General features: G+C 45.5%; 1 protein-coding gene across 1 annotated transcript in view; it reads right to left on the bottom strand.

Moving 5' to 3' along the window:
- The window catches only part of LOC137432878 (cohesin subunit SA-2), a 287,468-nt gene that overhangs the window by 23,221 nt on the left and 249,518 nt on the right, over window positions 1–14,729 (bottom strand). The window contains exons 14-23 of the mRNA XM_068125155.2: window positions 13,244–13,358; window positions 12,935–13,052; window positions 12,740–12,843; window positions 12,193–12,285; window positions 11,950–12,039; window positions 11,639–11,842; window positions 11,417–11,487; window positions 1,634–1,721; window positions 1,256–1,336; window positions 131–223 (exon numbers count right to left, since the gene is read on the bottom strand). Coding sequence (XP_067981256.1) covers window positions 131–223; window positions 1,256–1,336; window positions 1,634–1,721; window positions 11,417–11,487; window positions 11,639–11,842; window positions 11,950–12,039; window positions 12,193–12,285; window positions 12,740–12,843; window positions 12,935–13,052; window positions 13,244–13,358 — 1,057 coding nt within the window. The remainder of the gene's footprint in view (window positions 1–130; window positions 224–1,255; window positions 1,337–1,633; window positions 1,722–11,416; window positions 11,488–11,638; window positions 11,843–11,949; window positions 12,040–12,192; window positions 12,286–12,739; window positions 12,844–12,934; window positions 13,053–13,243; window positions 13,359–14,729) is intronic.

Below are 14,729 nucleotides of genomic sequence, written 5' to 3' on the forward strand. Positions count from 1 at the left end.
ATAATGGTTCATCCTTCATGTCTCATATGCAACAATATTATAATCATGGCCGATTCATGGCGAGTGAAGCAAACCTTTGAGGCAGTAATGCGAGTTAACATCTCAATGTTATGCGATTGCGATTATGTACCTGTTCTTTTACCGCCATGTTCACACTGGTGAGATAATGCTGGCAGAGTTGGCAGAATATTTTCACTTGCCGCTTCAGTATGAGAAACTCCTCCTGTAAAGGTACAATCAGGACTCTCTCAGGAAGAGTTTCGTGGCACAGGTTAACTGAGGTGGATCGAGTTCCACACACAATTTTTTTTAACAAGATCCTCGTCTGTGCTTGATCAGATTAACTGTGATTACAAGTGCAAGGCTCATCATCAGGTTGCACTAAATGAAGGATGAGCAACATCGTGCGTATTCCCACTCCACTCGTATGACAGACGAGGATAAAGAACTAACCAACAAAGGTGAGAACCAACTGGTCTGTATAGGGAGGGATTTGGTCCAACCTACACCGGACGGCTACATGATGTTCCTGGTCATGCTTCACAGGCACAACAAAGAACTGTCAGATGAGAGTGGTTCATGATATAGCAAGCATGACTCCAACATGAAGCAGGCAAGAGCAGTAACATAGGAGATGTGCAATTTGGGACGGCCCGTTGGAGATTTCCATCTGAACTCGTACCCCATTTGGATCAGATTTTGGATTAAAAATTGAACACGGTCTACACGAAATTGACGTGTTCATTTTCTACCATCTTTTTGAGCCTGGTGTTGAGTGGTTCGGGTGCCGGCTTGGGATCCTAGGATCCTGAGTTCGAATCCCGGTCGACCACTGAATTAACACCAAGGGGGGTTGACTCAGCCAGTCATCCCTTCCGAGGTCAGCAAATTGAATACCAGCTTGCTGGGATGAATGATCCCGGTGTGTACCCCGGTTTAGAATAGGTACACCGTATCCCTGCTCATCGTAAGAGGCGACCAAGGGTTGGCGTCAGAAAGGGCATCCGGCCATAAAAACATTGCCTCAAAACAGCGAACCATGAGGTCATGGGGCCCGCAAGGCTAACCCCCGCTCTAGCGGGGAAAAATGGCCTCAAAACGATCATTTCATTCATTCATTCAATCATTTTCTGCCATCTTTGCATTACATACAGAACAAGCTCCTCCATGAGCCTAGGATCCCTAGTAAAGGTCATAACAAGAATAATCATGGGCACTGAGCCGAGCGCGAGCAGCAGAGGTGAGATGGTAGCACCTTGGTGGGATAACTGTCAGACAGCTTTCCCAGTTGCCAGAGGATGATGTAGTGAGTGCACTGCAGAGCGTGCACGACCACCTGTCATGGGGACAGCACGGGGAGAAGGATACAGGCAATGAAGACAGATTGTAGAAACAAAACCTTTCTCACTTATTCAGAACAGACTTATAAAGAGGGTTGAATGCATGCGAATCAAATTCATGTGCTGACAAGGCAATTGCCATCGCTATAAATGCTACAGCAGGGTGAACTGCAAGAGGATGAGTGCACTGGTTGGAGCCATGCCACATGGATGATGCAAAGGTGCCACCACCAATGATGCGAAGAAGCACATCAGTACCGATTCACGAACCAAAGTGCTTAAAAAAGCCAGACCTGCTCTGGTATGTCTCCACTCTCGATGCCTGTTCGGAGGAGCTTGTAACAACTTCCGAAGACCTCCCAGCGTGTAAGGTCGTGCGCGCTGCAGAGACAAAGGTAAAACTCTCGACCTTTAACAACAATACAGATGGATAGTGAGCCCAGTATGTGGAACCTCTAACTTAAACATAACGTTTATAATCACAGGATTGAGGGATTGACTGAGGAATATTCATCTGATTGAGGGGTATATACAGTCGAAGCCAAAAATATTGGAACCCTTGCACTTTTTTCAAATAATGCACCATTTCTTCCAGAAAAATTGCTGAAATTAAAAAATATTTTGGTATTCACAAATGTATTTGTTTGCTTTGCAGTGGAACAAAACCAAAAAAAGCTGAAAACATGACGAAATCTTAGCTTATTCCACACAGAAATCCTAAAATTCACGGACAATATTATTGGCACCATTTAGAAGTTGTTGGAAATAATTAGATTTGAAGAAGGTGATTCTCCTTTACTTTGGAATTGAACTCGCCTGTGGTGAGTTGCAGGTGCCTGCAATATAAAAATCACTCATTCAGCCAGTTTGAATGGAGAAAAGGAGTCATTCTGCTGTTTTGTGTCACTGTGTGCACCGCAATGAGCATGGAGAAAAGAAAGAAATCCAGAGAATGGTCCAAGGAGGTCAGACAAAAGATTGTAGCCAAGCATGGACAATCTCAAGGCTACAAGTCCTGCATGTCTCTTTGCTGATAATTCCACTGTCTGTTGTATAATTTCTCATCCTTCAGAATGGCAGGCAGCTTCTTTCCTTGTCATGCCCACTGTATTCCAATATTGCCAACAAATGTCTAAATGTGCAACGAGGAAAGTGCCACGCAAACCCGGGAAAATGCTGTGCAATGCTGCACAATGCTATGTAGACGCAGGAAAGTGCTTTGGCAATGCTTGGTTTGCTGTAGCATCACTGTAGCAGCAGCTGGGGCAAGAGTGAAGCGCCTGCTGCTGGGGGAACAGTTAGTTGCAGGAGCAGCAAGAACTGCAAGAAGAACTGGAAGAAGTTGCAGTGGAAGTAGTTTCAAAATGTTACTGGAAGAAAAAAAAACTGGAAGAAGTTACAAAAACACAGACTGGTCAATCAAGTGGAACCTGTCTTTCAATCCTGACAAATCTCACACTCTTACAATGTCTCTCCGAAAAGACCGACTGGACAACCCTCCCATCTACTTTCTCAACAATCCTCCACATTTCACTCCAACAATCCACATTTCCAAGCTGGCCTCCAAACCCAGTCGCCGACTGGGCATCCTCCGTCGTGTGAAGTCCTTCCTTGGCACACCTGAGCTCCTCACCACATACAAGGCTTTCATCCGCAGCTCAATGCAATACTGTTCTCCCCTCTGGGCCGGTGCTCCTGCCTCACACCTTGCTCGTCTTCACGCCGTTGAAACCAAAGCTTTCAGAATCATTGAAATCTCCCGCGATGAAGCTGATTGTGAGGGCGTTTCACTCACTCACCGCAGGCAGGTTGGTGGTCTTTCTGTCTTCTACCGACTCCTCTCTGGCCTAGCCCCCAGCCCTGTCTGTGTTCTGTCCCCCAAATACTGCTGCAGGTCGCGCAAGATCTGCCAGCAACCCTATTCTGGTGAAATTGCCAAAATCAAGACTCTCTGCTCACCTTCACTCCTTCATTCCCCTTTTCTCCCGCCTCTGAAACAAACCCCCCCACTCCCTTCAATCCCACTCCTCCCTCCATGTCTTTAAAATAGCTGTTCACCACCACCTCTTATCTTCCCCCATCCAAAACCTTGATCTCTTCTACCCCCGTTAATTCACCCCAGATCCACTTTTTTGAAATACCAACTTATTTTCCTGGAAGTCTCAGAGCAGTGTCCATGTGTTTTATACCCCACCCACCCACCATCCACCCCCCCCCCCTTCCCATGCCTCCTCACCCCAAGCCCTCTCCCTCCCACAGATCTTCCATTGTCCCTGTTCTCTGCTGTTGTACTTGTGTGCTTCCCTCTCTCTCCCCATCCTGTCTCCCGCTCCCTTTATTGTATGTTTTGTGCGTCCATTTTTTTTTTGTGTGATTACCGTTAGCTCTCACACAAGCCTCGATTTTGTATGCAAAAAAAAAAAAAAAGTATGGAAAATGCGGAGCACTCTTCAACAAATGGGGCAAATGGTCGAGCAGACCCAACAAGGGGTGTGTATAGCTCTCGGCGCACTTAAGTTATTGGAAGGTGGCCGCAGTGACCTGGGCTGCTTGTTCTCTCCACCCTGCAACCCAAACTGAAACAGCAGCAGGTTCCAACTCAGCTACCACAACTACAAAGGAAAAGGATCAACCTATCGTGATCTGGAACAGTGCTCTACATCTGCGGGAACACCGGACTGCACTACAGCGGACGTGGGAAAAACGGCACCAAGACCCCCACTACATGGAGTAGACTTGTATCTGCTTGTAGCATGCATGCACGAGGCCAGTGTTGCTTGTTGCTGCTGGTACCTCCTACAACCTTGTGGGTTGGTGCTTCAGCTGTTCCAGCTCACAATCTTCCCCTATGAGCATGCGCATGCATGCTTGTGCTGGCACCTCTTTTCGTAGCATATGCAAAGTGGAGGGCAAAAAAGCGTTGGCGTTGGTGGTATGTACACTACATGATCAAAAGTATTGATCGTACACAATAATAGTATTGTGTATCACAATCACATAATCACACATATCACATGTGTATCACATGTGTATCACGTGTGTATCACATATCACATGTATCACATGTGTGATGTGTATCACATATCACAATCACAATAATAGTATTGATCAAAAGTACACCCGCACATCACACATCTCATTCCAAATTCATGGGCAATAATATTGACTTGTTTCCCGCCTTTGCTGCTATAACAGCCTCCACTCTTCTGGTAAAGCTTTCCACGAGATGTTAGAACATTGCTGCAGGGATTTGCTTCCATTCAGCCGCAAGAGCATTAGTGAGGTCAGGAACTGATGTTGGGAGATTAGGCCTGGCTCTGAGTCGGTGTTCCAATTCATCCCAAAGGTGTTCGATGTGGTTGAGGTCAGGGCTCTGTGCAGACCAGTCAAGTTCATCTACACCGATCTTGACAAACCATTTCTGTGTGGACCTCGCTTTGTCCATGGTGGCATTGTCATGCTGAAACAGGAAAGGGCCTTCCCCAAACTGTTGCCACAAAGTTGGAAGCACACAATCGTCTAGAATGTCATTGTATGCTGTAGCGTTAAGATTTCCCTTCACTGAAACTAAGTGGCTGAGCCCGAACCATGAAAAACAGCCCCAGACCATTATTCCTCCTCCACCAAACCTTACAGTTGGCACTATGCATTTGAGCAAGTAGCGTCCTCCTGGCATCCGCCAAACCCAGATTCATCTGTCAGACTGCCAGATGGTGAAGCATGATTCATCACTCCAGAGAACGCGTTTCCACTGCTCCAGAGTCCAATGGCGGTGACTTTACACCACTCCAGCCAACGCTTGGCATTGCGCATGGTGATCTTAGGCTTGTGTGCGGCTGCTCATCCATGGAAACCCATTTCATTAAGCTCCCGACGAACAGTTGTTGTGCTGACGTTGCTTCCATAGGCAGTTTTGGACTCGGTAGTGAGTATTGCAATGAGGATAGACGATTTTTAGGCGCTACGCGCTTCAGCACTCGGCGGTGAAGTTGTGTGAGCTTGTGTGGCCTACCACTTCACGGCTGAGCTGTTGTTGCTTCTAGACATTTCCACTTCACAATAACAGCATGTACAGTTGACCGAGGCAGCTCTAGCAGGGCAGAAATTTGACTAACTGACTTGTTGTAAAGGTGGCATCCTATGATTGTGCCACGTTGAAAGTTACTGAGCTCTTCAGTACAGCCCATTCTACTGCCAATGTTTGTCTATGGAGATTGCATGGCTGTGTGCTTGATTATATATACCTGTCGGCAATGGGTGTGGCTGAAATAGCTGAATCCATCAATTAGAAGGGGTGTCCTCATACTTTTGGTCATGTAGTGTACCTAGCATTGTGCAGCATAGTGTGGGTGCAGTCGAGCATTTCTGCAACAACATTGCAAATACGCTTGCACATGTGTTGCTTTTCCTTCTGTCTTCTTCTCCAAATGTACCTATGTCGATGGTCATGGGAAAGAAATCGCAACAGGCATCTCGGATGGTGATGAAGCCTTTTGTGGACCAAACAGTACATACTACTATGGTACACTCATTTGGTCCTGCCTCGTGCATGCATCCATGGACACCCACGATTCTTCAATGCGATGCTGGGCCTTTTCCAATTTCCTGGCCAGGTCTTCGCTGTCCTCACCCCTTGCTGTTCCTTGCAATGTTGTATTAGCTTGTGCAGGTGCTGCTTGAGTTGGCTCTTCTTTGGAGTGGGCGCAACACATGCTCTTTTGTTGGTGGTTTAAAGACTCTGTTTGCGTAACTCACCCTGCACACCAGGCATCGGACCTTGCGAGCATTTGCTGGCTTGCGTGGGGCCTGTGCAGCTGTTTCAGCAGGACTGATATCGGGATCCAAGAAGAGCCAGCATTTGTCGGGCTCGGGTTCGGATTCCTCCTCCTTCTTCAACCCCCGACATGTTTTTGTGAGGCCAAAGGGTTTGTTGGATAGCCAGCCCTTTCCCTCAACCAAATAATTCAAATGAGGGGCGTCACCATTGTGTTTTTCGGTCGACATGGCGTTGCAACTTGGAAACTCTCGCATGTGTGTCCCCGAGTTGTTCCGCTTGTTGCCACCATGCATGTCTGTGCTAACACCTATGGTGCAGGTATTGTTATCCTGAATGCTGGTACCTTGTACAACCTTGTAGGTTGTTGCTGCAGCTGTTCCAGCTCGCAATCTCCTTCTATGCACATGCACATGTATGCGTGCTGCCCAAGCTACCTGGTATATAGGGAGTCGCAAATATCTACAGTCGTGGCCAAAAATATTGGCACCCTTGCACTTTATTCAAATAACTCACAATTTTCTCTAAAAATAAAAAAGAAGTTGGAATTTCTAAAAATGTTGGAAAGAGGATTGACGAGAAGAGGAAGAAGTTCAAGGAGTGGCAGAAGGCGAAGGATACGGGAGCAGAAAAAGCAGAGCATGAAAGTTATAAGGCAGCCAAGAAGGCTGCAAAGAAAGAGGTAGCAAAGGCGCAGGAGGCATGTAGGAAAATGTTCGGAGAACGCTTGGATTCGGAAGAGGGTCAGAGAGCGGTATTCAGGATTCCAAAGCAGATAGCGAAAGAGAGGTGTGATGTGATGGGGGGTGAGTTGCTTGAAGGATGAAGTGGGACAAATCGTTGTGCACCCAGATGGAATTAAAGGAAGATGGAAAAGATATATGGAAATGCTGTTGAATGCAGAGAATGAATGGGATGGCAACGTTGAGAGTAACCCAGTTTTAGGACTAGCAGAGAAGATAACTGAGAAGGAAGTTGAGGAAGCGATAAAAGCAATGAAGAGTAGAAAAGCGGGAGGGCCAACGGGAGTTGTGGGAGATATGTTGAACGCAGCAGGAAGTTGGGGTGTGAAGAGAATGACAGAGATCTGTAATCTGGTGGTGAAAGAAGGCCGCATTCCAGTGGATTGGGAACTGAATACCCTCGTCCCTCTATACAAGGGGAAAGGTGACCCTCTAGAGTGTGGCTCGTACCGAGCGATAAAGTTATTGGAGCATGGAATGAAGGTATTGGAAAGGGTGTTGGAGAGGAGGATTAGGAATAAAGTGAAGATCGACGAAATGCAGTTTGGATTTATGCCAGGAAGAGGAAAGACAGACGCGCTTTTTATTGTGAGGCAGTTGCAAGAGAAGTACATGGAGAAGAGGAAGAAGTTGGTTCTTGGGTTTGTTGATCTGGAGAAAGCATTCGATAGGGTTCCACGCGAAGTATTGACATTGGCATTGAGGAAGTTAGGAGTGGAGGAATGGTTGATCAGAGTAGTGATGGCAATGTACAAAAGAGCGCGCACAGCTGTAAGGACGAAGGACGGGAACAGTGGTGCGTTTGAGGTGAAGGTGGGAGTGCATCAGGGGTCGCTACTAAGTCCACTACTATTTGTAGCTGTGATGGAGGTGCTGGCTTGGAACGTAAAGGAGGGTTTACAGTGGGAGTTGTTGTATGCAGATGATCTGGTGTTGATTGCGGAAAGTATGGATGGACTGAAGGAAAAAATGAACAAGTGGAAGGAATGTATGGAGACAAAAGGTCTGAAGGTGAATATCGGAAAGGTGAAGGTGATGGCAAGTGGTAAAGCATGTGGTGAGGTGGAAAGAACTGGGAAGTGGCCATGTGTGTGCAGGAAGGGTGTCAGAGTGAACTCCATTCAATGTACAATGTGCGCTGAGTGGGTTCATCAAAAATGTAGTGGTCTGAGAGGGTCATTAACCAGTGTGGCAGCTACATTCAAATGTAAGGTGTGCACAGAGGGAGCTGCAGATGGAGGAAATGTTGAGTTGGATCTTGGAGACGGCGTGAAGCTGGAAGGTGTGAAAACATTTTGCTACCTCGGAGACATGCTGAATGGAGAAGGTGGATCAGACTCGGCAATGGTTGCTAGAGTGATATGTGCATGGAAGAAGTTTCGGAAACTGAGTGGCGTGCTGATGAGGAGAGGAGTGTCGTTGAAGCTGAAGGGAAAGGTGTATGCTGCATGTGTGAGAAGTGTAATGATTTATGGGAGCGAGACATGGGTCATGAATGTAGAGCAGCAACGAAGGCTGGAAAGGGTGGAAATGCGAATGGTTCGGTGGATGTGCGGAGTGTCGTTGAGAGAGAGGGAGACAAATGATGAATTGCGAAAGATGATGGGAATAGAGCCTGTGATTGATGCTGTGAAGAGGAACAGGTTGAGATGGTTTGGTCATGTGTTGAGGAAGGATGAAAGTGACTGGTTGAGAAGAGTGATGGAAATGAATGTAGAAGGAAGTAGAGGACGGGGAAGACCGAGAAAGACTTGGCTAAAAATGGTGGAAGAAGAAATGCGGGCAAGGGGGTTAACAAGGAGAGATGCAGAAAATAGGGCAAAATGGAGAAGATTGTCATGGGGACCGCAAGGCTAACCCCCGCTCTAGTAGGGAAAATGGCCTTAAAATGCATGTTGTGTTTGTTGTTGTTTCTCTAAAAATAAGTTAAAATTGACAAAAGTATTTGGTCTCCACAATTGTTTATTTCATTGTTAATATTACAGAACCATTGTTTTTGATTCAGAACTTAATATATCCTTTTCAATCTGAAAATAAAAAGAAATGGGATTGACAAAATTATTGACACCCTAGACTTACTATTTGGTAGCACAGTATTTGGACAAAATAACTGCAGTCAAGTGCTTCCTATAGCCATGAATGAGCTCCCGAGACCTCTCCACTGGCAGTTTGGCCCACTCTTCTTGTGCAAACTGCTCCAGTTCTCCCAGATTTGAAGGGTGCCTTCTCCCAACTGCTGTTTTCAGATCTCTCCACAGGTGTTCAATGGGATTTAGATCTGGACTCATTGCTGGCCACTTCTGAACAGTCTAATGCTTTGTCTTGAACCATTCTTGGGTGTTTTTCGTTGTGTGTTTGGGGTCATTGACCTGCTGCAAAATCCATGACCTTCGACGGAGACCCAGCTTTCTGACAGTGTTGAACATTGAGCTCCAAAATGCCTTGGTAATCTCCTGATTTCATGATGCCATGCACACATTCAAGGCACCCAGTGCCAGAGGTAGCACAGCAACCCTAAAACATCACTGAACCTCCTCCATGTTTAATTGTAGGGAAGGTGTTTTTTTGCTTTGAAGGCTTCATTTTGGTGTTTTCTGGAAACATAGAGATGATTTGCTTTACCAAAGAGCTCTAATTTGGTCTCATCTGTCCACAGGACATTCTCCCAGAATGATTTTGGCTTGTTCAGGTGTGTTTTGCAAACTCCAGTCGGGCTTTCTTATGTCTCTCTCTCTCTCTCAGCAGTGGGGGTCCTCCTGGGTCCCCTACCATAGAACCCCCTTTCATTGAGTTGGCGACGAATGGTGCGAGTTGAAACTGTCATACGTTGTGTCTGAAGGTCAGCTTGAATCTGTTTGTCAGTTGATCAAGGTGCTTTCTCCACCATTCAAACAATCCTTCACTGCAATCTTCAATCAAGTTTTCTCTTGCGGCCACGTCCAGGGAGGTTGGCAATAGTGCCATGGGCCTTAAACTTCCTGATAACATTGCGTACGGTGGAGACAGGAACATCAAGGTCTCTGGAGATGGACTTGTATCCTTGAGATTGTTCATTCTTGGCTACAATCGTGTGTCTGACCTCCTTAGACAATTCTCTGGTTTTCTTACTTTTCTCCATGCTCATTGCGGTAATGCGGTACACACAGTGACACAAAACAGCAGAATGACTCCTTTTCTCAATTCAAACTGGTTGAATGAGCAATTTTAATATTGTGATTATATATACACAGTGATTTTTCTATACGCAGGTGAGTTCAATTCCAAAGTAAAGGAGAATCACCTGCTTGAAATCTAATTATTTCTAACAACTTCTAAAAGGTGCCAATAATAGTCCAGGCCATTTTCGGATTTCTGTGTAGAATAAGCTAAGATTTAGTAAATACTTCAGCTTTTTTGTTTTGTTCCACTGCAAAGCAAAGAAATACATTTGTGGATACCAAAAGATTTTTTACTTTCAACAATTTTCTGGAAGAAATGGTGCATTATTTGAAAAAAAAGTGCTCGGGTGCCAATATTTTTGGCCACGACTGTATATGGACAAAAGTAGTAGTGGACATTTTGCTAGCTAGATCATTCGCAGGTTGTGGCTTCTGCTCTGCTGCTGGTACCTCTTCACGTCGCATATGCAGCGAAGCTGCTATGTAGGTTGTGGCTGTGTTGGTACCTATGGTGCAGATATTGTTGTCCAGATTGCTGGTACCTCGTACAACCCGATAGGTTGTTGGTTGTGATTGCAACCCCCTTTGTATGTCTGTGCTTGTATCTCTGTGCTGGTACCTTGTAGGTTTCTATGTATGTCTGTGCTTGTATCTCTGTGCTGCTACCTTGTAGGTTCCTATGTATGTCTGTGCTAGCATCTAAGATTCTAAGGTGTAGGTATTGTCGTCCGACTGCTAGCACTTATGGTGCAGGTGTGTTGCTGCCGGTTTCAATCCAGCAGGTTTGCACCCCATATGTATGTGTGCCACCCAAACCACCTGGTATAGCTGCCGCAAGTGTCTACTATGGTGCAAAAGGTGAAGACATTTTGTCAGCAGGATCGTCTGCAGCTAGTATGAACTACTAGTGTCCACCCCCATCCCCTCCAATAACCATCAGCTGTTAGCTTTCTTGGGCATACCAAATTTCCAAGATGACCTCCAAACCCAGCGGCTGACTGGGCATCCTTCATCATGCATGGTCTTTTCTTAGCCAATCTGAATGTCTGACAACCTACAAGGCCTTCATTTTCCAGCTCGATGGAGTACTGCTCCCGCAGTTTGGCTGGTGCCCCTACTTCACACTTTGTGCTTAATAATGCTGTGGAAATCAAGGCCCTCAATATCGTTGGGATTTCCCACGACAAAGATAAGTGTCTTAGGCCTGTACTGTTGCATCGCAGACAAGTCAGTGGCCTGTCTATATTCGACTGTTTCCTTTACTGTCTTGCACCTTCCGCCCTCTCTTTGCTCTCTCCCACCCCCACCCTCATTTGCCCCTTTCCAATGTGTTCCCTTAATTTATACTCTAGCTCTTCCACAAGTTTCAATCATGTATACAAAAAAGGAGAAGTTACTGACTTGTGAAAAGCTGTTACCCTCTTGAGGGTTGCTTGGATGCTGTAGATATCTTCTTCATCTGGCTCTTCTCCCTACACCAGCAGGGACATGCAAAGAGAAGATTAATAAATAATAATAAAAATCAACGAGAGAGAGAGAGCAAACCGTGAGAAGAACCGCAAAAGAGATACAAATTGAGACAGGTGATATGCGTGCAAACGTCTAAAAGGATTGGCAGCTTACCTCCTGAAGGATGTTCTCCACCAGGTGGGTAAACCTTTCGACCTGCTCATCTACGAGCTGTCCCAGAGTTACAAGCACAGTGCCGTGTATGGCATACTCTTCGGAGCACAGCGCTTGATACGTGCGACTGCACGCCTCCAGTACGTCCGCCTCCACATGTTTCTCAACAATTTCCTTCACCTGCTTTAGAAGGCTCTCCAGATGCTGAGAGCCATGCAAAGGGTCATCTCAATTAACGAGTGAGCAAGAAAGGGTTGATAGAATAGAATGCTTGTTATCCCTCACAAAATTAGCTGAGGTATGTTAATCACCTTCTCCATCCTACCCGTACTGTAAATCTCGAGGTCAAAGAACTGTGGGATTTGCAGAAGGTTGGTCGCCTTCTCGGTATCCACCGAGTACTGCGGAAAAGCATTGGCAGGAAAGATGTCAGACATCACACCTTCGGCGACAAAAACGTGACTAATGCCATAAACAGATTTGGCAGCGGTGCAAATGCCAGATAAACTTTCAAATGCGATAAACTCCTGTCAACGAGCAAGATAAATAATCACCTTCTCCAAAAGTTGAGGAAGGATGAGGATGAAATGTTCCGTCAACTTGGTTTTGTCATCCATCTGTGTCTTCTTCTCTTTCGCCGTCAGAATCTGCAACAGCCCAAGAGAAAAAAAAATGGCAAGTTCATATGTGGCCAGAAGTAGGACGAGAGAAAGAGAGTGAGAGTGAGAGTGAGAGTGAGAGAGAGAGAGAAACCAAAATGGTCTCGATATCTGCAGTTTGAGTGATTCTTTGGCCTGGGAATGATCACTGCCTAATGACTCCCGATGACGCAACAGGTCGATTGGAAAGGTGCAAATGAAAGCAGCTAGCTCGGTATAAATGCACAACACAACTGGATGATGATGATGATGATGACGATGACGATGACGATGACGATGACGATGACGATGACGATGACGATGACGACGACGACGACGACGACGACGACTGGGTGAATGTGTGTGCATTTTTAATCAAATACAAAAAGGATAAGTCACCCAGCCATGTGGGGAAATGCACTGAAGGTGGATATTTTGACAGATCGAAGGATGACATACTAACCCGCTTGGTGGTTCCCCGACCAACAGGAGGGTGACATTCGACTGACTGACGAATGGAGCAGAGCATTATCTCCACCAAGGCACTCTCCTGCCTCTCACTCAAGCCTAAGAGAGACAGAGAGAGGTGGGAGAAATTTTGATTTAATGATTTTAGTTTTGCAGAAGCAACTCCTTGTGGAAGCGGCACTCAATTTACCTTCTTCACCCTGTGCTGGCTCAGTCAGAAGCAGCTCGGTCATTCCCTCCCAGTCCTTGAGCAGATCAGCGGCACAGTCCCACAGGCTGTCCACCAGGTAAGCGGCGTGATCGTGGAGCTGCAGACATACGAGCATGTCCCGGAGGTTAAACAATCATGTCGAATAAGGTTACTCAAGGGTTGCACAAAAAATGACCACAACTATGGAGAGGAGTATGGTCAAATCAAATCATGTAGGAGAACGCAGGTTTGGTGTTCATTACACGATGTCAATCCCTCAAATAATTAATGGAAGCATGCAACACTCACCTCGCTCTCCAAGAAGAAGAACACGAGTGTTCGAATCAGTGTGCCATTGCAGCTCCTGTGACCCCGCCTCTTGGCCAGCGCTTCTTCTGCTTCCGCATCATGGTGACTGAAGATCCTGAAAACGACAGCAAGCAGTGATCAAGATGGAAATTTAAAAAAAACAAGTAAATTCTTTACCTGGACATTTCGAAATTTGATTTAAGATTGTAAGTTTACATTGTCGCAGGTGAGGTGGGTGGGAGCAGCCAAAAGTCCAATTTTGCAAAAACATCATTGCCTTGAAATGTGGAACACTCAAAAAGGAGCACAAGTTCAAATGAATCAATTTGAAAGCAAAGGCCATGAAATTGCAACACCAGCATACGGAGCGACAACGTGGTTTGCGACAAACGACACCAAGTCTCACCAGTCCCACGGAACAAACGTGGTCAGTAACCCATATGATGAAAAGGCACACCTGCGGGCTGAGGAGGCTGCTAAAAGTATGTCTGAGCCCCCAACTCGGAATTCTAATGCGATCGTCGTAAAGTTTTCACTTCCTGAAGTGGAGTGGTTATGTGGTCATGCGGACCATACCTGCAATTCCCCCCGCAAACCCAGGTGACCTATGCCGCCCCTTCCATTCCACCTCTCCAACACCCCACTACCCTAAACCTCAAGGTATTTTGTCTTCCTCTTCATTGGCCTGTCACTCAGTGTTATATGGTTGCAATACTTAATTAATCCAATGGCTTGCACAATAAATAAATACAAATAAAAATACAAATTTCAAAGTCATATTTCAAAGGATGAGAGGAGCTTATTAAACAGCTCTCCCTCAACACTTGCTTTGCTCAAAAGCAAATTGGTTGATAAAATTATAATATAATACCTGTGCTGGAAAATTTTGGAAAAGACAGCACATTGGAGGGGGGAGGGGGGAGTCGAGAGGAAAGGGGCAGGTACCGTGAAATGGGGGGAATAGGGACAGCAAGGTGAATAGGGACACAAACTGAAAAACAGTTCAGAAACTTTTTTTGCTGAAAATTGATAACCATACTGATTTGTTGATATTTGGGTTGAAAGTGTTTTCTTGTTTTTTTAAAAAGCAACTTATAGTCCCTGTTAACCCCATTATATGGGTTAAATAGGAATAAATAGGATTTTTATGGCTGTCCCTACACCCCGTTTTACGGGCGAATAGGGACAGTCACTAATACAAAAAAATAATAATCAAGCCACAATCCTGAGTTTCCAACTTATTGCTAAATTTATAGCTCAGATGGATGCACATAATATGCACCCATAATATAAACCACGGTGCCAATGAAAAAAATATGGGATAAAAAGTTTGTCCAAACTGTCCCTATTTCTTGATTATTAATTTTTTGTATTAGTGACTGTCCCTATTCACCCGTAAAACGGGGCGAATAGGGACAGCCATAAAAATCCTATTTATTCCTATTTAACCCATATATGGGGTTAATAGGGACTATAAGTTGCTTTT

The sequence above is a fragment of the Myxine glutinosa genome, chromosome 8 (genome assembly GCF_964187855.1).
Source record: "Myxine glutinosa chromosome 8, kmMyxGlut1.1, whole genome shotgun sequence".
Taxonomy (NCBI): Eukaryota; Metazoa; Chordata; class Myxini; order Myxiniformes; family Myxinidae; genus Myxine; species Myxine glutinosa.